We start from the raw sequence: 25,657 nt of genomic DNA, 5'->3' as shown, positions 1-25,657 counted from the left end.
TAAGGTGCCTTGACTATTCTGAATCAATGCTAAAGCTGCAGTATCTGTCTACACACCATAATTTTAAGATTGTTGTTGTTGCTGTTGTTGTTATTGTTGTTATGTGCCATCGAGTCGCCTGTGACTCATAGCGACCCAATGTACAACAGCCCTAAACTCCGCTCTGTCCTGTGCCAATCACACTGTCTCCAACACTCCCATCCCGATTATCCCAGTCACTGAATCAATCCACCTCATAGAGGGCCTTCCCCTCCTGCGCTGTCCCTCCACCCTCCCAAGCATGATGTCCCTCTCTAAGGACTGGTCTCTCCTCACAACATGTCCAAAGTATGTCAGACGGAGCCTCAGAATCCTTGCTTCCAAGGAGCCACGTGGTTTAACCCTTTCCAGAACGAAGCAGAGGTACTTCTGACATGCTACTTTGGAAGGTGGGTCAGCTAAAAGCATACAGACACCTGCAGGGATGAAAAGCTAAAGGGAACATTTTTAGATTTTATCCCAAAACTATCATCTGTGATATTTTAGAATATTTATCTCCATAAATAAGCACACTGATTAATAGCAAACCTACACATTTTATCTGGCCAGGTGTTTTATAGCATCTATTACAACATAGTAGAGAAAATAAGCTTTAAATGAAGAGTAATTCATAGAATGTCTTATCTACCTGATTTCTCATGTCCTTCTGAATATATGAGGAGTTTTATTATCATTACTGCTTTTCAAATTGTGTGCACTTAGACCTTCCATTTGCTGACAGCTTCACGATTGAAGAAAGGGAATAGTCCTTCCCTTGAAACTGGTCACTGACTTTGTGCTGCATACTGTTGATTATTTGTTTGTTTTTTTAAATGTGCAAGTATTAAAAGATTATAAGACAATTTCCATCTTGCAAGTACAGTACACAGAACTCCTCAGGAAGTCATTTGGGGGTGAGCAGCTACACTCATGTCACAGCCCCCTAATAGCTCTTGGGATGTGTATCTAATTGAGTTTCTCCTCATAGCGATCTTGTAGGACAGAGAACTGCACATAGGGATTTCTAGGTTATAATATATAGAGAAGCAGACTTTTCTATTTTTAGATTCAGGGGAGATTGTTATTGTTGTGTGCCACTGAGTCACCTGTGACTCATAACAACCCTATGTACAACAGCTCTGAATTCTCTCCAGTCTCACTGACTCTGACACACTAACCCCTATTGCCCCAGTTACTGTATCACTCCATGTCATCCGGGCTCTTCCTCTCCTGTATTGTCCCTCCACCTTTCCAAACATCATGTCCTTCTCCAAGGACCTGTAACTCCTGGACATGTGCCCAAAGTATGTGAGACAGAGTTTCAAATTCCTAGCCTCCAAGGAGAAATTTGGTTTCATCCTCTCCAAGACAGACTTGTTTCTTGGTGGTATATGGTATGTTCAAGACTCTTCTCCAGCACCACAATTCAAAGGCGTCAATTCTTCTGTCATCCTGAGTTACTGTCCAGCTCTCTGATGTATAGCAAGTAATTGCAAAGACCATGGCATGGATCAGGTACACCTTAGTATCTAATCTGACATTGTTGCTTCTCAGTATTCTGGAGAGGGCCTTGACAGCAGATTTTCCACCAGTACAATTAGTCTTTTGATTTCCTGACTGCTGGTGTCAAGAGTATTGATTGTGGAGCCAAGCAGGCTGTAATTGTTAACAAAATCTCTTCTCCATATCATAGTGCTGCCAACTAGCCCAGTGGTGAGAATCTTTGTCTTCTTGATGTTGAGCTTCAATCTATATTGAAGACAACAGTCCTTGACCTTCTGCAACAAGCACTTCAGGTTTTCCTCAGTTTCAGCAAGCAAGGTTGTGGTAGGTAGTGGGTTCAAACCACTGATCTTTTGGTAAGCAGCTAACATCTTAACCAACTTAACTCCTAGTGATGCACTGTAATGATGTACCCCATTCTGGTGTTGCCAGCTGTCACAATAAAAGTCTTGATAGGAAAGGATGCCATTCAAAAGTACAGTGTTGCATGTAGAAAATCAGGACCCATACCTCTGCTTCCACTCTAATCCCTCCTCACAAGATTCATTCTGGCTATTCCCAAACTTGCAACTTGCATCTCTATTAGTGAGCAACATGGCCACTCTTTATGTGTGTGTGTGTGTGTGTGTGTGTGTGTGTGTGTGTGTGTGTTTGTATCTAGATTTCAGTACTGTCTCAAACTCATTAAGCTAAAACTCACTCACTGATCCTCCAATAGGTTTGCAAGAGTGTAAACAGAACAGAAGATTGTCTTTTTTTTTTTTTTTTTTTTAGGAGCCACTGGTAGATTTGAACCACCAGAGAGGCATGCATGGCCTTTTGGTTAACAGTCCAAGCAGTCCAATTCCTCATGGGCTATGCCACCGACTTTCTACATTATACTATTATACTATACTTCCATAGTGTCTAATTAATGAAATTATCATACATGCTCATTCTAAGGGAGGTGAGTAATACAAAATTTCAACACAACTTAAAGCATAGGTTGAGAAATTATGTCTAATGGGATATGTAGCCTTTCTACTTATATGTTACCTATATTCACACCTATTTTGTCTTTCTGTGCATGGATTTCAGCTACAGATTATAAAGCAGATTTTAAAAATGTCTTTTTAGTATTCTATTATCATTAAAAAGCTGTTTAGTGTTAGCTAATATGTATTTCTGTGGAAAAAATAATGAAAACTCAAGCATATGTCACATTCAGCCAGATGTCCTTACTCATTTTTCCTGCAATGTGTCTATTCAAGCATATGGATGATCCTATTTGACCTCTACCAAGACAAAAAGCGATTAAGTTACTTGTTCCCATATTTCCTGTAAAAAACAGTTTAAGTTTTGATTCTTTTCCAAGTAGTCCAACCTTTCCTCACAAATTGGACTTGCTAACAATGCAGAAGAAGTCAGCTTTCGGTTTCATGTTAATGTTTATTAATTTATTTATGATTTCCTGAATCTACTGCATTCCATGATCTAAGAACTGTCTTTGAGTTACAGTGTTGTTGAAGAGTTCTGAGTATTCCATGGATGGTCAAAAGAACAGATAAGTTTCTCTTGGAGGAAAAGCAGCCAACGTGGGCGCTCCTTAGAGGCAACGATAGTGAAACATCAAGTCATGGGCCTCATATGTTGCGCAGGGACTAGTCCTTCAAAAAGGACATCACGCTGGGGAAAATAAGGAGCCAGAGAAAGGGAAGAAGATCCCTACGTACAAGATAGATTGACACTGTGACTGTAACAACGGAGTAAGAGTGGAAGCATGTGGGAGACCATGAAGATGTGGAAAAATAGAACAAAATTTTGACCTGTTGTTCACAGGGTGGCTATGTGTCTCATAGTAAATGGAGCCAGCAGAGAACACCAATAACACTCCATTCTCCTTTGTATTTACCTCGGGACAGCCCCAGGGAGTGTATAGTATTGCTGGAGTCACGAACACTCTCTTCTCCAGGAAGCACTATTGTATCATCATATAATACCTCTCCCTCATTTAGTGATGAGCTAATTGGGAAAGAATAAGGGGACTGGATCAGAGGAGAGGGGGTGTGTGTGTACATGGGAACCAGAAACCACACCAATATTTTCAGAGTGTTCCTTTTAAATGTAGGATATAGTTCAAGATAATCTATAGATTAATTTTTAGAAGAGTAGAAGGCTAGCAGAGGAAGCCAGTTCTTTAAAATTAATTCAACATTTACCGACTGTCTCAACTACTGCTTTTAGTTGACTCATAGTGACCCTATAAACAACAGACTGAAACCTTGCCCTACCCTGTGCAATCCTCATAATCTCTGCCATGTTCAAGCTCACCATGTTGTTGTCTCTGTCTCAGCTCATCTCATTGAGGGCCTACCCAGGGGGGAAAAAAACACCAAAACCAACCAACCTTATTATCCATTTGTGGGCAGCAATAAACTCATGCAACTTCATAACTGAGGAAGGAGAGTTGTAATGGCTTATAACAACTTTTGGCTCCCATATGAGTTTACATATATTAAATGTGGGGTAAATGTTCAATTTTACGTTCCATGTTGATGAATTCCTTTACAGAAATTTAAATTTATAATTAGAATAAAAATCTCTAGGTGATGGGACAAGGGGGAAAAACTATTATCTCCTCTGTTCTCACTCAAGTGTAAACTACCTCAAGCTTCTGAAGCTACAAGACTGTCACTTATGAAACCAACAGAGCTTATGAGGATAGACATGTGACTTTGATCTTTTCCTTAGGAACTTTACTACTGTGTTTACTTATTCGGTATAAAACATGCCAAGTGCTTCAAACTCTCTCTGATAAGCCATAGCATGAATGAGAGGAATGCTTTGCTGATAGAAACACCAGGTTGGTAGTCAAATGATAGAGATTCTAGCCCTCATTCTACTATTAACCAGCTGAGTGGGTTGGCAAGGCCATGAAACAGCTCTGTAACTTGGTTTCCTCAACAATGAAGAGAAGAAAGTCCAGTTAAAAATTGCTGCAATCCTTTTCATGACAAAATTCTTTCTTCCTCACATAAACCAATGTTCATTCTCATCAATAACTGAAGGCACTGAAGATGCTTCCTGAAGCATTAAAGACAGATGAATTATCAACTAGTAGAATTTGTGATAAAAAAATCACTCCCAGGAAGGACATCATAGTTAGTAAATTTAGAGGGTCAACAAAATAGAGGAAAACCTTCGCTGAGGCAGACTGACACAGTGGCTACCACAAAAGGTCCAACAGCAGAAATTCTAGGCTGGAACGGAGATGGGTTGCGTTCTGTTCTCTTGTATGTAGGGTCACTTGGAGTTGGAGTTGTGCTGCCAATCAGAAGACAGGAGGCTGGTAATCACCAGCTACTCCGTGGGAGAAAGATGGACAGTGTCCTCCTATGTGATTTATAACTTCTGAGAACCCTCTGGAGGCTCAGCTGTGAGTTGCTTCTGACTTGACACCACATAACAACAACAACATGACTCAGAACAAACTTTATAGCACCTCACAACAACATCTCCATGAACAAATGAGATCTAGTGGCACACAGCTGAAGTACTTGTCTGCTAACCAAAAAGGTGGTTGTTTAAATCCACCAGTCACTCAGAATGTAATATATTCCAAATGGCTAAGCCATGACGTACTAAGGTTAACAGAGTACCAATGATCAAGGTTTAGAAAACGCTGACTCAATAAAATATACTTAACGTCAAATGTTGACTTATTAGATTCACTGGTTTTCTAGAGATGATTGAGATGGTACTTTAAGAGAAGTATGTTCATTAAAACAAACACAACTGCTCATTAATAGCAACACAGGTATTTGAGAATCTGTGTGGATTCTGGGATGTTGCCTAAAGTTGCCGCATTAAAGTAGAGCAATAAGAAAGAACAATCACAGACTGTTAGGTGGCAAGAGTTAGAGGTAACCCCCAAGCACTCAAAAGGATCTCTGTAAGACATGGCCACCACTGACTACCTATTATTGTCTGTCTGAAGAATTTCTGCAATGAGGAGCTGGTCTTTGCAGCAGTGACTTCAGGATGCTAACAACTCCTAATGCTTGCCTGTCATGTTCAGTTACAACATGTATATCTGAAAACTTATCTCCAAGTTCCAGTGCTTCTCTCTGAAGGAGGAACATGTAAGAATTGCCCAAAGGTCTAAAGTACTTGGAGAATTCACTTAAACTTATCAGTCTATTGCACTAAATATATGCTTTTAAATTACACATTGCAATGCTTTTACTGTTTCAGACTTTCTTCAGTTGCAACATTTCTGTGAAGAATGAAATAAATATTTACACTGAGATTTACTTAAAGCATATTTTTTTGAGTGATAGCAAGGGAAAAATGGTTTAAATAACATTTTGTCTTTTGGTATCTTGACAGGTAGCTTTCATATACTATCTTAAGTAAGGCATATGAATTAACTTCTTGTTAAAAAGGTTAAAAGGTACAATTACGACTTTAAACCAGGCCTAAGCTGGTCTCAAATTTTATCAGTTTCGTTTTGTTAGGTACTGTTAAGTCAATTACAACTTACAGCACCCCTATGAACAATAGACAGGAATTCTGTCCTATCCTGCTTTATCCTCCTGATTTTTGCTATGCTAAACAAATCCATTTTTACAGTCACTTGTCAATTAATCTTGTTGATGGTCTTCCTCTCTTTCATTGACCTAAAGGTCACTGATCTTCTCCTAGCTTTCTGAAAGCATATGAGATAATATTCCACCATCCTTGCCTTTAAGGAGCACCCTGGTTGCACTTCAAGCAAATATGCTCATTTCTTAGATGGTCTTGGTATATTCAGTACTCTTTGCCATACTACAACTCAAAGGCACCAAGTCTTCTTTGGTATTCTTTATTCACTGTCCGGCTTACACATCCACTCAATACCAGTGAAAATACCACGGCTTGGATGAGGCATGTCTTAGTCTTTAAACTGACATCACTGCTTTTTGGTGAGAATTTTTGTTTTCTTGATGTTAAGTTGTGGTCCATACTAGAGGCTGCAGTCTTTGATCTTCTGTAGCAAGTACTTCAAGTTATGATCCACACATTATAGGTATTTGATAGCTAGAATGAAATTCACAGCACACAACAGCAAAAATATTTCCATTATTTTGGTGCTTGGACCTCAATTTTCTTCACTTCCACCCAACTCCTACAAGCATATTTTCACATCTCTGCATTCATTGAAATAATCTAGACTAATTTCTGCTTTTTTAAAATAACATTTCTTCTATTGTAAGAATTTTTATTTAATAATTGTACTACATTCACTCAGTGATGATTTAAAAAATACTTGAAAAAGTCCTATTCCATGCCCATCGTTGCCTCATATTTTCCATGTCTTCCTTTTCCTTAACTGGCCATTTTCTTTTGCTTTAGTGCATATATGCACGTTATGCACCACCCCTCCTCCCAGAAAGGATGCTTGAGTAGTAAAATGGACAAACAGGAATAGTTACAAATTCCTTTTTAATGTTCTTTTTTATGAAAAAGAGCTTTGTGGATATGGACAATATTCTAAAATCCAGCTTTCTTTGGCTGCATCACATGGACTTAGCTTTCTTACTTCTGGGTCTGCTTTGCTGAAACGGAGAAATCTGGTATTTAACCTGAGTCTTGAAAAAGAAAAGAAAGGGGGGAACCCCACCACTCAAACCTTGTTTTACATTTCTCTCTTTGTAATCTTATACAATCACTAACTTCAGCATTGTCAAATTTTATTCAGATATATTTAACTCTAGGTCCTTATCTATACTCTCGTATGGTATTCAATAGGGTTGGGTTTTTGGGTTTTTGGTTTTTTGTGTTTTTTTTCTTTCCCCTATCCAATGATTCAAAGCTGAAGGAGGGATTTCTCCCCTTATTTCTTGCTTTATTCCTCCTCCCCCTGCCCTATTTCCTCCTGATTTCTCTTTCTAGAGTCTAATGCAAGGCAGATAGGTTTTATCAATCTTTCACTTTTCTTAAACATTGCATGAATGTTCAGGTTTGTATTTGCTTTGTGAAAATCAATGATTTTCAAGGGTGCTCTGTGGCATTCCTCTGCTCATCACTGTACCTGAACAAGGGTACTTCAGAGATCACTCAGAAGGCAAAGGGGCATAAATAAGCAGCAACAAACAACCTTCACTGTTCTTCAAAGTATTACCATGTCTTTCTTGGGGAAAATGGGGCTTATTATCATCCTACATTGTTTTGTACAAGTCCATTCTTAGGGACCTCTCCAAAATACTGATGAGCAATGATGTCAGTTTGAAGACTAAGGTGCACCTGACTCAGGCCATGATCTTTTTTATTACTTGCTATACATCTGAGAGCTAGACAATGAATAAGGATGACAGAAGAAGGACTGACGCCTTTGAGTTGTGGTGTTAGAGAAGAGTACTGACTATCCAGCGGATGGCCAAATGAACAAAGAGGTATCCCTTGAAAAATGTGCAGCCAGAGTGCTCCTTGGGGGCAAGGATGCCAAAGCTTCATATCTCATACTTTGAATACGTTGTTAGGAGAGGCTATTCCTTACAAAATGATATCATACTTGGAAGGTTAGGGGATCTGCAAGAAAGAAAGATCCCAACAAGATGGATTGACACAGTGACTGCAGCAATGATCTTAAGTGTATTAGAGATGGTGAGATGGCACAGACTGGAACAGGGTTCAGATCTGTTGTTCATAGGGTCACTATGAGTTGTACTTGACTCGACGACACCTAACAACAACATCATTGTCCTATTTATTCAGTTATTGTTTTCAACTCTTCTGTCTTTCTCAAATTTTGGTGAGTGTATTTCCAAGTCTCAAGTACTCAGTTTAGTTCTTTTACCACAGAAGCCTGCTCTTGTTCTGAGGACAAATGTGGGAGCTCACTCTGACAGAGCCGGAGACCGGAGCGGCATCTCCTAAATAAGGACCACATTCTGATCTTCAGTACCCAGTCTCTGCTCCTTCTGATTTTAGCTCCAGCATTACTCTAAGAAAACAAATCATTGCTTGTTTTTGCAATCTCATCTTTCCACAATTGCATTACATAAAGAAAACATGTCCTTCCCCAATTGCACTACAGAAACACTTGTGCTTTCACTTTCAACATGACCTTTCTGGCCTTGTAATTCTCCCCAAGTGACTGGTCCAGGCACAATCTTGCAAAAGATTGATCTGTTTACTATCTGCATCAAGTAGCTTGCAGGAATTGGTTGGTTTCTAGCAGCACAAGCAATTTGCAATCCACTCCATAGGACTAAGTGGTTTACATCCACTTTGGGGATTCGTCAGTTTTCGGTCTTTTTTAGGAGGACCATACCCTGAAATTGACAAGGAGCACAAAGGGAACCAATCCACCCGAGGCTTTGAGGGCCTCATGACCAATGGAAGCAATATTTAAGAAATCAAATGACATATTGAATTGGGAAAATCAACTGCTTTCAAGTGCTAAAGCACATGGTAATAAAAAAGGAGAGAATCGCTCAGTGCGATGGATTGACACAATAGTATAATGACAGACTCAATTATACCAGAGGTCATGGGGATGATGTAGAAGAGACAATATTTCTAGTACAAGTCACCATGAATTGGAGTTGACTCCAAGTAATAGCAACAAGAGGCAGAAGAAAAATCAATTGGTTGGAGAAAGATCTTTGTGGCAAACTGACTAGCTCAAAAGGGCTTTTTATCACCTTAAAGGCAACAGGACTAACAGGAGCAGAGAAAAAAATCTAGGGGTTTCATTTATTAGACTGAATTTCATTACTTATTTTTAAGTAGAAATTTCAAGTTAAACACTCCCAGGATATGATCTTTCATTTGGCAGCAAAGTGCTAACATTGGTCATGATCCTACCCAGTGATGGGGAAGGTCTCAAATAGCAAAGAGAGATTATCTTTCACACTGGAAAAGTCTGTATTGTTAGTACACAAGACCAGGATTCTACCAAGTGTTTGGTTTGGATTCTGGCAGAACTTACTGCTGAATTTCTGCCCTCCGAATTATTAATTTAAAATCCACCAATGATCCTGCTTTCCTTGAGAATCCTCAATGTACAATACAGACTCAAAGGAAATAGCTCTGAATATCTGAGAGATTGAACAGATGTTCCTACTCACAAATGTACTAGCAAGGCTCAGAGGAGTCTCCAACCTGGCTTTAAACATTCCACTTGGACAAATTCAAAATTAAAAAGGGCAGCCTAGGTTAACACTTTGGAAACTTGATATAAGAGATGTCTAGAGGATTAGGTAGCTTGCAGAATGAAATTACTTAGTTTCAAGTTTTCATATCTTCCTGTTGAGAATCGGCATCGCCCTATACATTTAAAGCTAACAATACCTTTTGTCAATGAGGATTCAGAAGACATAATATTGTTATAGCTCAGGAGATACTCATATATACTTAGCCATAAATTATTAGCACATATTTTAAATAAAAACAGAATATTTAAATGCTGCATAAGGTCAAGATTTGAGAATACACCTCTAGAAGCAATAATTGAACTGTGGCATCAGCAAATGTGTTGATTATACCATCCACTACCCATAGAACAAACGTATATGTTTTAGAGGAAGGGTAACCAATGTTTCCCTTGGAGGCAAAGATGGTGAAACTTCAACGCAGGTTTTGGGCATGTTGTCAGGAGATGAGTCTTTGGACAAAGACATTGTGCTCAGAAAAGGAGAGGATCAGCAAAAGAGAAAGATGCTCAAGAAAACAGACTGACATAATGGCTAGAACAACATGCTTGCCCATGATAGAGCTTGTGAGGATGGTACCAGAGAGAGCAAGCTTTTATCTGTTATTCTCAGGGTTGTTATGAGTCATAGTTGACTTGGCGGCACCTAAAACAATGGCTACTCAAACTGTTCATAAGCAAACCGTAGTAGAAGAGTCAGTGCTTTATAATGAACAAAGATGCCTTTCAGTCACAAATTTTGCACTACAACATTTTCTCAGGAGAATTGCTAGTGGGGTCAAGTTGCCCAGCCATTTGCAGTCCTCCTGGCTTCAGTGTTCATAAACTTTTGAAGGAGTTCATGTGAGTGTCAGTCCATCAGCTGATAGTTAACGATTCTAGGAGGGATTACCACACTTTAAATGGACTCACAGGGAGGTTGGTCTTGTTGCTATGGAACTCACCCAGCAGAACGCTGGTTGTGGGTGTAGCCTCTGCCACACCCACAGACGTCTACTTTCTAGAACCCAACTATCTCAATCAGGAGGCCTCAGCAATTGCTGAAGGGAAGAGCAGACAGGCCTGACCTGACCCTTTTGGGGAACTTGGTGTTGGCTTCAGAGGCCTGAGCTATGTGTGTGCAGGGATGTAGGCAGAGTTTGACCAGTGGGAGCAGATTCCACTATATAAGCCTCTATATCAATTCACAACAGACCAGCAGCCACCAGTGTCTGAGTTGGGGACATTCTGGCACAGCCCATACTGACTCTTGGGGAAGGACTGCCTTGTGCATTTCAGATGAGATCAGGTGTGTTCAAGGTGGTATGGTCGTAGACGGACTTATTCATTTGAAAGTAGAATCTTGAGGTCCTAACTCTTTATACAGACACAAGCTATTGTGGCTTGAGAATCAGGCTAGTTTTTTCTGGGGCTATTTCTCCAGTAAACCATAGTCTATGGCCTTTATGGGTGATAATATGATGAGGCATAATGATGAGAGAAACAATACTCCCATTGCCTGTAACTCACTGTCAGTTCATTGACCTCTGCTGGTGTTTAGTGCCCTGTGACTTTCCTCTGCTCCCTGACCTAGAATCCTTCCAAGCTGAGCAGCATTTCCTTTTGTATTATTTGTATTTGTGGGAGAGGTTTAGAACGATACTCTTTTCCTACCTCTACCTTACTAGAATCTCCTCTATCTCGTCCTGAGTTTTTGATAGTAGGATAGTTACTAAGCAAGCAATCAAAGAAATTCTTATTTGATCACCAAGGTGATGATGATTAAAACAATTGTGCTGATCTTACTATTACTATTCATTAGTATTTACCCTGTTGAATACCATGTTAAGGACTTTATGTGCATTGTCTTGATTAATCCTCAAAATAACCATATCAAAGAGATACTGTTAGATAGATGATGGCTGACAAATCAACTTTAACTCCTAGGAACCTTATGAATGGAAGAATAAAAAATCCCCTATGGATTGAAGCTCAACATTAAGAAAACAGAGATTCTCACAACTGGGCTGATTGGCAGCATCATGATAGATGATGAAGAAATTGAGATTGTTGAAAACTTCAGTTTGCTTGGCTCTACAATCAACACTCTTGGTACCAGCAGCCAGGAAACTAAGACAAATTGCACTGGGAAAGTCTGCTTTCAGAGACCTCTGCAAGGTACTGAGGAGCAACGATGTCAGTCTGGAGACTAAGGTGCTATTACTTGCTGTGCTTCAGAGAGCTGGATAATGACTAGAGATGATACAAGGAGAATTGATGCCTTTGAACTGTGGTGCTGGAGAAGAGTGTTGAATATACCATGGACTGCCAGGAGAACAAACAGGTTCATCCTGGAGAGGGTGAAGCCAGTCTGCTCCTTGGAGGCAAGGATTCTGAAGCTTCATCTGGCATACTTTGGACATGTTGGGGGGGGCAGTCCTTGGAGAGGGACATCATGATCTGGAGGGTGGAGGGACAGTGCAGGAGAGGAAGATCCTCGATGAGATGGATTGATTCCATCACTGGAGTAATGAAGATAGGCATCTTAGAGACAATAAGATTGGCAAGGGATAGAGCAGACTGTTGAACATAGGGTCGCTATGAGTTGCAAGCAACTCAACGGCACACAACAACAACAACAACCTGTTTAATCTTCAGAGTCACTGGTATGTTTGAGTCCACTCTTGTAGCTTTAACCAAGCTATCTCACAGAGGGTCTCTTTCACCCTTACTGGCCCTCTGCTTCACCTCACATGATGTCCTCTTCTGGTTCTTGATCCCAGCTGATGATGCATTCACAAGTAAATCAGTCAGACAATGTTCTGAACCCATCCATAGTTGTTTAAGTGACTAATTTTTGGCTGTGGATCAAGAGGCTTTTCTATCTAGTCTGTCTTAAGTCTGGACAGTCCCCTGAAGCCTGACTACCATGAGTGAATCTGCTGGTGTTTAAAACACAGAAGCAGTACTTCCAGTGTCACAGGAACGTGCAAATCAGCACAGTAACACAAACTATCAAGTGGCGATAATCCCTCAGTTTCATAATGAGGAAATGGAGGAGCTGCCAAGTTGAACCAACATGCCCAAGTTTCCAAAGCCGATACAAGGCCGAGCCCAGATTTTAATCCAGGTCACACTGATACCTCATTCTGTGGCTATTTATTACTGTGATTTATGATCTCATCTGGCATTAATGGTGATTATAGCCTTCCACTCTAAGTTGTTGTTGTTATGTGCCGTAGTGTTGCGTGTGATTCATAGCGACCATATGTGCAATAGCCCTAAACCCTGCTCTATCCTGTACCAATCTCACTGTCTCTGACACACCTACCCTGATTACCCCAGTCACTGAATCAATCCATCTCATCGAGGGTCTTTCTCTCTTACACTGTCCCTCCACCCTCCCAAGCATGATGTCCTTCTTCAAGGACTGATCCTGCCTTGCAAAGTTAGGATCACAATATTTGGTTTTGATTCCATTTCTCTGTTGAATAAATTCTGTGCAAATAGACTAAGCTGCAAAATATATGGCTAAAAACATCTTCAACATTGAGGAGCAATTCTCTTAACAATTTGACACCAAAAGAGGGGCAGGAGTCCCAAGCTGTCCCAGCTTTCACTACAGATGGTCCCCTTTCACACTCAGAACAAAACATAAAATCATGGTTCTAGCTTTGGTTATAAGAAAAAAAAACAGATAATTTATTTTAAGATATATAAAAATGTCTCATAATGAAGCAGCAAATGTGTGATTTATTTTATCCACTGGTTCTTTTTCTTTTTTCCAGAGTTTAGATGTTTCTTACAAACAGGTTTGATTGAGCCCATCTGAGAAACTTGAAGGAAAATGAATCAGCCTCTTGTGAAGCAATTTACAGCAAAAAGCTCAAAGTTCTAAACTGGGGCCATCAACACCCAAGGAGGCTACGGCTGTGAAACTACAGTTATGCAAATTGGGCATTTTATTCAGGGGCTCTCAGGGAGAAATTTAGTTGGGAGGAAAAAAATCCTGCTCAATTTTTCCGTGTCCTTGTAACATGAAGATTAGTCTTGTTTTAAGCCATGGAAGTAGGGTTCCTGGAAAAAAATCTGTATTAAAACAACTTTTTCCCCCTCAAGTATTCCAGAGCTATTGTCAAACACATGACTGGATCATGTCATCTTCTTGGCATCCCTCTTATCCCCTGTAGAATACGATAAATTTGGTAAAGATGGTCTCAAGTACATGCACTAAAGCTACCCTTTGTTCTGTGTCCTTAAGAAAAGCAACAAGAGAAGGAGGGGAAAAAACCCCCACTCTTTCTCCTCTCTTCCTCATCTAAGCAGGAGAGGTGGATTTGGGAACAGTGGTACATGCATTTTCCTTTAGAGACAGAGTTGGGCTTGGTCAGGACTAGGAGATGAACACTACTGTGCAATGGGTGGGCAGATGAAGCTTATCTTGTTCTATGCTTCCTGAGTTGTCTACAATAGCTGAGGAACAGACTTTTCCTCTCAGATCTTAACCTGAGGAGTGAATCCACAGCCCTGCCCCCACTGCCTGAGGGATTGCTCTACTTCTGATTCACCATTCTGCTGAGATAGAAATCAATTATCAACTCCTGCCAGATAGAAAGCTTTGAAGAGTGAATGTTGTTGTTATGTACCATGGAGTCCTCTAGGACTCCTAGGGACCCTGTGAGCAAAGCTCTGAACTCTGCCCTATCCTGAGCCAATGCCATTGTCTCTAACACACTCGCCCCCATTACCACATCACTGTGTCAACCCATCTAATCCTGGGTCTTCCTCTGCTGTGCTGTCCCTCCAGCCTTCTAAGCATGATGTCTTTCTCCAAGGATTGGTCCCTCCTGGCATACCCAAAGTATATGTATGTGACAGAGAGCAAACTGGCTTTACCCTCTCCAGTACAGACCCTTTGTTCTCTTGGCAGTCCATGGTATGTTCAAGACTCTTCTCCAGCACCATACCTCAAAGGCACCAATTATTTTTCTGTCATCCTTAGTCACACAAGTGCGTGAGAAGGCCATAGCCTGGATCAGGTGCACCTTAGTCTCTAGACAGACATCATTGCTCTTCAGTATTCTGGAGAGGTTCCTGACAGAAGACTTTCTAAGTGCAAATTATCTTTTGATTTCCTGACTGCTGGTGTCAAGACTGTTGATTGTGAAGGATGAACAGGAGTTTATTAAGTAGTCAAAGAGAAAACAGAGAATATGAAATATTGTGGTGTGTTTTTGTTGTGGGGTTTTGTTTTTTTTTTACTCTATTGCATCAGAGTCAATTCTGAATTATAGCAACACTATAGGGTGGAGGAAAATGATCCCAGAGCCATTTCAAAGATGCAGATCTGCATGGAAGCAGACTATGTCTTCCTCTAACAGAGTAATCAGTGAGAGCAAACCACTGACCTTTTGGCTAGTGGCCAAGTGCTCAACTACTGTCTTACCAAAGCTCCTTGAATTGAGTTTAGGGAACTCTAGGTAGATCTAGTTGTGTTAGAATGCAAATTATAAGATGTCAGTATGGAGAATAGAAATTTAAAATATTATACTAAAAGGAAATCTCCTATTATAAAGAGCTAGATAAACAAGCTGCTATCTCTGAGTCAGCGCAGAGCAGCCTCATGAACAGAGTAATGTTTTCCAGTCCTGCACTATCTTCAAAGCCTCCAGCATGTTCAAGCCCATCATGACAACTGTGGTGCCACTCCAGCTTGCGGAGGACCGCCTTCCCCTCACTGGCCCTCCTTCACCAACAGCAGTGGCCACCTCTAGTGATTGAGCTTCCCTAACAACATATTAAAACCGAAAGACCCATACATGCTTCCCTGGCTATTATCTGTAGAGTGCCAGGACCTTTCTCTCTAGTCTTTCTTAGTTTAGAAGTACCAGTGCTCACGATGAATGGCCCAGCTGGGATGCGAGAGCAGCGCTGGATAACTGAACCAGTGCTTGTCAAGGCTTATCTTTAATGCCACTCCATCCTAGGAGCTTTCTTTGATTCCTCTCAATTAACAATCTCAAGCAATCCAACTGATTTTCTCATTTGTAAACCATCCATTCTTCCCTCATGACAATTTTTACCAGTTCCTGCAAATTGAGTAGTAAACTGTAGTCTTGAACAGTTTTCCTCATTGAAGGCTAAAGATTGAGCTTGATGGATTTTCTAGGTCAGTTATCTCTTGGAACTGCTTCTTTCTTCCCCACATTGACTACTACCATCTCTTCATCCAAAAGAATTCCCTTTTTTTAAAAAATGAGATTTTGATTCAGTATCATAAGCAGAATAACTGGGCCACTCAGGTTACTTTAATAGAAAACAGATTGTCATGCCAAATTTTCAAGAGCAATTTTGTAGAGAAGAGGTGTAGTTTATGCTTGCTTTGCAATGAAATCGGCTAAATAATGAAATAGATTTAAAGTGATCATGAACATCTTCACCACTGGACTGATAAACAACATCATGATAGATGGAGAAAATATTGAAATGGTCAATATTTTCATCTTACTTGGATCCATAACCAAACCCCCTGGCACTGGCAGTCAGGAGATCAGGAGACATACTGCATTGGGAAAGTTCACTGTCGGGGACCTCTGCAAATTACTGAAAAGCAATGTTGTTAGTTTAAAAATGAAACTGATTCAGGCCATGGTCTTCTCAGTCACTATGTATCTGAGAGCTGGACAATGAATAAGGATGATTGAAGAAGAATTGATGCTTTTGAATTAGGATGGTGGAGAAGAACATTGAATATCCCATGGACTGCTAAAAGAACAGATATGTCTTAGAAAAAGTGGATCCTGAGGCAAACATGGCAAATCTTCATTTTACATACTTTGGGCATGTTGCTAGAAGAGGTTATTCCTATTAAAGGGGACATCATGCCTGGAAAGATGGAGTGGCAGAGAGAAAGATCATCAGCAAATGGACTGACAGTGACTGCAGCAATGGGCTTAAGTACGTCAGAGATTGTGAGGACAGCACAGGATAGGACAGAGTTCAGACCTGTTGTCCATAGGGTCACTGTGAGTTGTATGCAACTTGACGGCACCTAACAGCAATAACAATATGAAAATCCTGAGGTGATAACTCTCTGATCTCTTAAGACTTCAGTTTCTTAGAGTGTGAACAGTAATTTGAATGACATCTGTTATTCACTATATTTTTCACATTCTGTGCTTTTGTTTGATAATCATTGGGGATGCAGGAATTTGGGGGAGGGGTATAGGCCCTTTATGAAGCTCAGATCATGAAGTTGTTAATGAATTAAGCCAATCATGTCCCTGTCCAAAGGAAGGTTACACTTAGATATTTTGCTTCTTTTTTACCTTCAAAACAATCTCTTCACAGTAACTTTGACACAAGACACAGTATAAATAGCTTTAAAATAGAAAACTTAGCCACATTTTCTAGGACATAACCATAAAGAGAAAAGTAATTTCCACTTAAGAATGAAATGCCATCTGGCAGACTAGAAATCTGCACATGAACGACTTTTCAATGGTCTCCAGACACTTGATTCCAACAGCTCCCTAACATGGGTGCCATTTTTATAGCGACCATACTGGGAAGTGAATTCAGAGCTAACTATCTCCTGGGAAGACTTGTAGAAAGTAGAGGTAGTTTCCTGTGGAAATAGCAATACAATGGGAATGACACCTTTCAGATGAAATTTTCTTTTGAGAAGATACTGTAGAAAGTAGCAGTAGCACGCCTTTTACTTTCAAAGACAAGTAGAGAAAGGCTTTGTTAAAGTGAAATGCTAGATTCTGTGAATGGTCAGTATGCTGAGAAAGTATTAATAAAAACTGGCGGAAATCCAAATCCAAATTGTCTATTTAAAAATCATACGTCTTAAAGCCCTATTTAGTTCATTTTGCCTTCAGACCTGATTGTACTTAAAACTATTTCTAGAAAAAGAGGCTGGGCTTTATGAAGAGGAATGTGGCATCAGAACTGTAGGAAGATTCATCAGCAACCTACAGTATGGAGGTGACACAACCTTGCTTGCTGAAACTGAGAAGAACCTGAAGCACTTGCTGCAGAAGGTCAAGGACTGTTGTCTTCAATATAGATTGAAGCTCAACACCAAGAAGACAAAGATTCTCACCACTGGGCCAGTTGCAACACTGTGATGGGTGGAGAAGAGATTTAGGTTGTTAACAATTACAGCTTGCTTGCCTCCAAAATCCACTCTTTTGATACCAGCAATCAAGAAATAAAAAGGTTAATTGCATTAGGTAAACCTGTTGTCAGGGACTTTTCCAGAGTACTGAGAAGCAACGATGTCAGTCAAGAGACTAAGGTGTACCTGATCCAGTCCATGGTCTTTACAATTATCTTCTATGCATCAGAGAGCTGTAAAATGACTAAGGATGATGGGAAAATTGATGCCTTTGAGCTGTGGTGCTGGAGAAGAGTCTTGAACATACCATGTACTGCAAAGAAAATAAATATGTCTGTCTTGGAGAGAGTTAAACCAAGTTTCTCCTTGGAGGCTAGGATTTTGAAGCTCCATCTCATATACTTTGGGCATGTGGCCAGGAGGGACCAATCCTTGGAGAAGGACTTCATGCCCTGAAGGGTGGAGGGACAGGTTAAGAGAGGAAGACCTCGGATGAGGATTGATACAATCAATAACTGGGGCAATGAGGGTAGGTGTGTCAATGTCAGTGAGATTGGCTCACAACAGGGCAGGCTTCAGAGCTATTTTGCATAGAGTCTCTATGAGTTGCAGGCGACTTGACGGTATACAACAACAACAACAATCTTTTAAAGATTTCAATGGTAGAGGTTATATAATTTTTTTCTTTCAATCATTCATGTTTAGAAACTTAATTAAATATTTTTCAATTTCTTTCTCCAATATTTTAAAGCTACTTTCTAAGATAAGCCAGGGGCTCTGACAAGCTAGTAGGTAAGGAATTGCTCTGCCAACTCAAAAAGAAACAGTTTTAATCCAGCAGCTTCTCTTGATGGCAGAGGCAGAAGAGGGGTAATCTTCTCCTGTGCTATTTACAGCCTCTCAAAACCTGCTGGAGGGTCAGCTATGAGTCAGTTCTATCTCAACAATGAGTTTAGATTTTCCAAGTTCTAAGATAGGATTGCAAATTTCTGATTATGAGGCTCTGTGCCACATACTATGAAGGGTCCTAGTGGGTCTGGTGGCCAGATTTTCTGGTCCCCATTCTCCAGAGGTCTCTGTATCTCTTGAAGACCTTGCTTACAGTGTGTTATATGACCAACTCCAGAATCAAGAGACACCCTCCCCCGACCCATCCAATTCTAGTCATCTCTGTACCATTAGTTCCCTGTGAGTCAGAGGAAATTCACTTTATGTCTGAGGTCAGGAGTATTGATTTTAAAAAGCACTTATCTTCTTTCCTCCCCATAGCATGCTATGACTTCAGATTCTGAGATGTTGGCGGTGTAGTTGACAGAGAGTAGAAGTCAGGCACAATAAACTTTGAGAGCGCTGAGAGACTAATGGCGTAGCATTTCCGAAGTTCTTCCCACTTCTGTTATTCTCCCACTATCTTGCAGGATTTGAGGCTAAAATTTTGGATTTCAAGCTACTGAATCCTGTTCTGTGGTTTTGCTAAGATTTGAGGTGGTGGTGATCTAAAGATGATGAGGTCATGAGCTATTCACTTGCTAGCAAAGCCTAGCAAAAGTCTTGCTCTAATTCAAATGATTTATTCTGCACGTATGAGCTGAAGAAATAGGGCTATAACTGAGGGGCACATTGCTCCTAATCTCAGCCAGTCTCCACCTGCCACATGCCCGTGTGAGCAAGCTCTCCTCTGAGACATGTTTTATTAGGCCTATATTTATTATAGCTTACTATGACATGTGTTTATCTTCCAAGATATGAGGACAAGATATCGTGATATTTCCTGTATGCACTACAAGACATGGTCAGCTGTTTTCTATGTTTTCTGGTGTGGTCAAGAGCTAGTGGAAGTATGAGACAAATTTTCAATGGGTTGTGCCTTTGATAAATATCCAGGTTTTTTCTTTTTTCTTTTTGAGGCTTCTTTTCATAATTAGGATCCTTAAATATCATGAATACATATATTTTTCTTGAAATTGTCTATTTAGCTCATTTTATAGACATTCTAGTCCATCACTCAGTAAAATACTTACCCCTTGAGGCTCACAAAAATCACTATTGTGATTTTATAGAAAATGGTAGAAAATCTAATGGGTTAACTAGAACAGAATGCTTAAAAGCACTGATAAGCTATAACACTTGATAGTTGTTGTTGTTATGTGCCGTCGAGTCGTTTGTGACTCATAGCGACCCTATGTACAACAGCCCTAAACCCTGCTCTATCCTGTGCCAATCGCATTGCCTCTGACACACCCATCCTGATTACTCCAGTCACTGAATCAATCCATCTCATAGAGGGTCTTCCCCTCTGCGCCATCCCTCCACCCTCCCAAGCATGATGTCCCTCTCCAAGGACCTGTCTCTCCTTACAACATTTCCAAAGTATGTCAGACGAAGCCCCAGAATCCTTGCCTCCAAGGAGTAGCCTGGTTTAGCCCTCTCCAGGATGAATCTGTTTGTTTTCTTGACAGTCCAGGGTACATTCAATACTCTTCTCCAGCACCACAGTTCAAAGGCATAAATTCTCCATCTATCCTCCCTAGTCATTGTCCAACTCTCTGATGCATAACAATTGATTGCAAAGACCATGGCCTGTATCAGACGTAAGCTATTATTACTGCATCAGATTGAGAAGTGACCCAGGATCCCCATTCCAAGTATTACTAGTTGGACAGCAGCCCTTACCTGTAATGGAGCCAGCTGTGCTCCTATCATACCTTACTCTTTACAGTTCTGACTTTGCTGCAAATGCGGTCATGGATTTCATTGTCAATCTAAAAAATCCATCTGAAATGGTGCTGGCCACTCACCTTCACACTTGAGGAGGAAGTAGTCCATGTTGTGGCTGAAGGAGGCACTGAAATAGGTACAGTTCTCAATCAGGTCGCAGGAGAGGCACTGCCGATTGAAGTTTTCCACAGTGTTGGCACTGCAAGAGAACAGGAAGTGGGGTGTGGCTGAGGCAGAGTTCTCAGACTGAGGGGAAATTCATAATACTCCAGTTTAGGTCGGCATTTCAAGTTGGGGGATGCTGTTCTGCCAAAGTGCTCTGTGCATCTCTGCATCTCCTACGTGGTGATGCACCTCTGTTTCTCTTTCTCCATCAGTTTCTTTCCCAGACTATCAACTAATTCCCAGCTTCATGTCACCTTTTCCACAAAGACTTCCCAGGCCAGTGGTGCCTGCACAAGTGAAAAAGTTCTCAGCCCTTTTTTCTGTCTTATGGACTGTGGTGTCCTAGGTGTTACACTGTTACATTCAGCCATAAGCAGGGAACTGGAGATGTGCAGATGATGAAGCCAAGGCCTTAATTTGGTATTTGAGGTATCTGGCATGATTAGCTAATATTTTAAACCTGTGTGTCTGATCCCTTGCCCTGGACTGCCTTTCAGAACAGCAGACATGTTTATTTATCTTTGTATGTCATCAGAGGCAGGAGCTCCACAAATACTAACTGAATTAAACTTTAAAAAAATGTTTCCAAAAGCAGTTTCTCTTGAAAGTATGAGATGACTGAGACTTTGCTTCTTACTCAACGGAGCTTCAAGAGTTGGAATACATTTGAATACATTATGTATGCAGGACCACTCTGATCAAACATGAGCCTAATTATTCCAAACATTAAAATATATATAGGTATCCAAGATATCTGGAAGAAACATCTGAACATTTTACATGGGACAAGTTCCATTGTGAAATATATCTTAAAAACACCGAAGATAGATGATAATTCATAATAGCATAAGTTTATAGAAAGGATAGACATGTGATCTCTATTTTCCTTAACTGATCTTTTTTTTTATTCCGGTAAGTATAAATGTAATAAAACTATTGAATTTGAACATTCTTCACAGAGACAGTTACATTAACCATGTTATTAATTTTGTGGTATGAGTGATTTAAGTTATCTTGATAGACTATTGGAAAAATCTACAGAGAGAAACAAGTTTGAAACCATATGATTTACTAAGGAGTTTTTTCTTTTATTCCAAACATTTGGTGCAAATGGTTACAAAGACTGAACTCAAATGCTCAGATCTATATGGAATGGTCCTCTTCAAGGAATTGTGTCAGTTGCGACAGGAATGAGATGAACACCTTCTTCAAATCCAGAAAACAAAGGCAGCAGATGATTTTTCAATCTATAAATTCTGCTGTCCCAAGAAAAAGTTTCCAGGGCTAAGCCATTTCAACAACAGAGCTTTCTCTAATGGAAACAGCAACATGGACAAGGCTATAGGTTAAAAGTTAAAAAAGGAAGGGATCTTAGAACAAAATAAACCAAAAAACCCTGGTCATCTCCTAGGCTTCAGGGGTCATTCTACTTCTCTTTTCTTTGTGATTAAGTAATAGATCCATGGTCACACAGCAAGTAAGGAAAAAAAGTGAAACTAAGTAATAGGTCATCATCCATTAGTAGTTGCTGTCAAGCTGATTCCAACTTCTGGCAAATGTCTCAGAGTAGAACTCTGTCTCAGATAGAACTGTGTTTCACGGGTGTAAAAGGAGCAGAAGCAACATGGGGATGGCTGATTCTGACTTCTACCTGCTTCATAAAGGGGATTTGTATCCATCAATAATATCCATCGCAGCTAACAGATAGCTTTCAACCATCTGGGTCCATTGTTCATTGTTGACTCACAGACTTTACTCACAGTTGTGGTACCAAGAATGGGGCTTATTAGGGAAATAGGTTGGGATGTCGGAGAGGCAAAGAATATCTCACAAGACAAGTCTAGGTTTAGTCTAGCAGTCCCAAGCCAGAAAAAAAGCAAAATGCGATTCCATAGTTAATAAAAGTCCTCAGTTCAGCAACACAAATTCAAAAAGCTTCTGGTTTTCTCAATAAGCAAGGTTTACCTCAAAGTAGTTATAAGTTAGCTTCTCTTTCAAACATCTGGCAAGAACAGCAAAACCTTTAACTGTGGCCAGCACAAATGCAAGAAGCCTCAGGTCACACTTTGCCAGGTCCTCCAGAGCAGTGCCCAGTATTTCCACCACCATTACTAGGGTCTTAACAGGGTTCATTCTCACTGGGGTCTTGCTGCTCAGTATGAAAGCACTCTCTCTCACTTATCCTAGTCCATGGCTGTTGATGATTTGCAAGACCAGGTGTCTGAAGTTAAGGTAGCTGGAGACCAGAGGGGGCTAATATGATGGCTAGAAAAGCCAACTTGTACACTAACATTGAAGTGGGATTTTCAGTGGTTGTAATCTTCAGGAAGTAGGTCACTGGGTTCTTCTTTCAAGGTGCCTCTGAGTGGACTATAACCACAAATATTGCATTTAAGTAGTTGAATATTTAACCATTTGTGGCACCCAAACCCATTGCCAAAGAGTTGACTGCAATTCTACAAAACAGAGAACTACTTTATTTTTCTCACATTGTAATTTTAATGGAAGCAGGCTGCTATTATCTTTCTCCTGCAGATTGGCTGCTGGGTTAGACCTTCTGGATAGCATTGGAGTGCTTTAACAACTGTATCACTAGAGCTTCATCTTATGCTACCCAGGATCTCCTGAATAAAGTTTTCAACTCAATTCATTGTCATCGAGTCAGAACCAACTCATAATTAACCCTCTACTAGGATTCTAAAGCTGTGAATAGGATGGAAGGAGGTTTCCCATCTTTCTCTCAAGGATCCATTGGTGGATTCAAAGGGGTAGAGAAGAGTGGCCTGGAGGTTAGTGGCACAATGCCCTGCAGACTATCCCACCAGCATTCCTTAAATCAGATACTCTTTCTCTTTCTCATTGTCATTGAGTCAGAACCAACTCATAGCAACATGCATTCCTCTGGGGACTGGGGTGATGCATTCCAGCAGGTTTTCAGAGGCTGCAAACTGCACAGAAGATTGCTCACTTTTCTCCCTCAGTGCAGCTAGTGGATTTGAGCTGTGCAACTCCTTACCACGAGGCCAACAGAACTCCCAAAATCAGAAATGTAGTTGTTGTGTAGCATAGAGCTGGACTGACACCCAGCTGACCCTCCAGTGGGTTTTTCAGAGGCAGTAAATTGCAGGGAGTTGGTTGCCCATCTTTCAACCATGGAGTAACTGGTGGATTTGAACCATGTACCTTTGCTTTGGCAGAACAATTCCTTACCACTAAGCCACTACAGTTCCCTAAATCAAGTTTTAGCATCTGTGCATTTCTCAAACCAGATTTTCTTTACTAGAAAGACCTAGCTGACCATAGTTCTTCTAAGACAGCACTTAAGAGTCAAGGTGACTGAGAAAGAAAGGACAGCTAGAGTCTGTCTGTTACCAAGGGGAGAAATGACAAGTTGGAACTAACCCAATTGGACAAAAGTAGAAAAGCAAATTCAAGTTTCAAATTTTATACGCTCAGCAGTTTTCATTATTACTTTTTCAGCCTGTATAGCTATTTATCTATAAAGAATATTTTTCTTCACTGCCTCTGCTAATACTCAGGTGTAAGTTCTGGTGGGTGTGGGAAGAGGGGAACTGGTACCTGTACAGCTGTCTTCGTCTTGGCAGGTCTTCCGTGCTCAGGAAGTAACTGTAAAGACCATTAAGGGCACAATAATTAGTTTGGCTTCAAGGCACATTTGACTTTCAAGTATCATTTGTTACCTTTATAGATCTTTTTAGGGACCCTCATAGTTTCAGAGTGAACTAAATCTAGTGATTTCTCCCATTCAAAACTCGCTGTATTTGTGGAAAGAGTAGAAGTAGACAGACATCTACCCAGGATCCAGAACATGGTCCAGACAGACCCTCAGCTGCTTGCCCTTACACTGACCTCCAATTTAGAGCCACTGGTGGGGGCAGTTAGGGATGAGGGTGTCATGCATCTGGATTTTGAAATTTCTTTATGAGATAATTAACTTTCTGGAGGACACAAAATATATAATCCATGTCTAGATGAAAAGTTCAGCATTATAGATATTTGGAGACCGATTTCCATCTAAGATCCTGGATATAGACATCTCAGCTTTCACACGAGCAGGGGAGATGGACAGCACAGAGGTCAAAGGCATCAGGCGTGACCTCACGTGGCCTGAGTGAACTGTTACCTCCATCTTCTATCTACTGTCCAACCTAGAGTCACTGACTGAGCTTGTTTTACTCTTTGTCTTTAAAAGAGAAAAAGCAACCAACCTGCCTCATGGAACAGTGATGTTAAAAAAGTTATATTCAGTAGAGCATTTAACCTAGTGCCTGGAACTCAAGAAGTAGCAGCAACAATAATTGGTACAACATCAACAAATAACAATGATGATAATAACAATGCATTTCATCTCGGAGCTGGTTGCCAGTTTAACTTTATCATTAGTTATCTTAAAACTTTGGAAATTGGGCTGTTGAGATGGGAAGGAACCTGCAGCATATTTTCATGAAGTCCCTGGGAGCCAGTGATTTTATCTAAGAGGAATGGTGAGAGTTCCTTGCTCTAATTCTGAATCGGATTAGATTAAATTGGTGCATGTGGCCCAATGCACCAGTGAGTAGAAGCAGTAACAGCTGCCGGCTGGTCTAGAGTGACAGGGCTTGGACCCCTTACTTACATTTTATTCCGCTTCTCGTCATAGGCCAGGATCTTGGTCACATCCCAGTCCCCAGAGGTGATGGACTGAATATTATCATTGCTGCTGTTGGGCTGTAACACACAGACCAGACCATCAGGAGTGAAAGACTGTGGACCGAGAAGCTTGATTCTTAATTCTGAGGTCACTTTAGACAGCAAGGAGAGGAGACAGTGGCTCTCTCAGGTGGGTGGGCCATCCTGCTCTCCTCTCTGCCAGCGCCTCTCCCTTAGGGCCACGCTTGAACCCCATTCATAGTAGGACACCTTTCTGACTATCCCCAGTCCCACACCCACCTCCCCGTCCTTGACTCTCAGCA

The 25,657-nt window shown here is 40.6% G+C and overlaps 1 protein-coding gene across 2 annotated transcripts in view; it reads right to left on the bottom strand.

Annotated features, from left to right (window-relative positions):
• Positions 1-25,657, bottom strand: part of DPP6 (dipeptidyl-peptidase 6) — a 1,353,880-nt gene that overhangs the window by 98,882 nt on the left and 1,229,341 nt on the right. For both annotated transcript variants that reach the window (XM_006887649.1, XM_006887650.1), the window contains 3 exons: positions 25,321-25,412; positions 24,264-24,311; positions 20,600-20,718 (listed from right to left, as the gene is read on the bottom strand). In XM_006887649.1, coding sequence (XP_006887711.1) covers positions 20,600-20,718; positions 24,264-24,311; positions 25,321-25,412 — 259 coding nt within the window. The remainder of the gene's footprint in view (positions 1-20,599; positions 20,719-24,263; positions 24,312-25,320; positions 25,413-25,657) is intronic.

The sequence above is a fragment of the Elephantulus edwardii genome, unplaced genomic scaffold, assembly GCF_000299155.1.
Source record: "Elephantulus edwardii isolate Elephantulus edwardi_28Jun2011 unplaced genomic scaffold, EleEdw1.0 scaffold00060, whole genome shotgun sequence".
Taxonomy (NCBI): Eukaryota; Metazoa; Chordata; class Mammalia; order Macroscelidea; family Macroscelididae; genus Elephantulus; species Elephantulus edwardii.
Note: the sequence above shows the minus strand (reverse complement) of the source record. Positions and strands in the feature narration are given on the sequence as shown.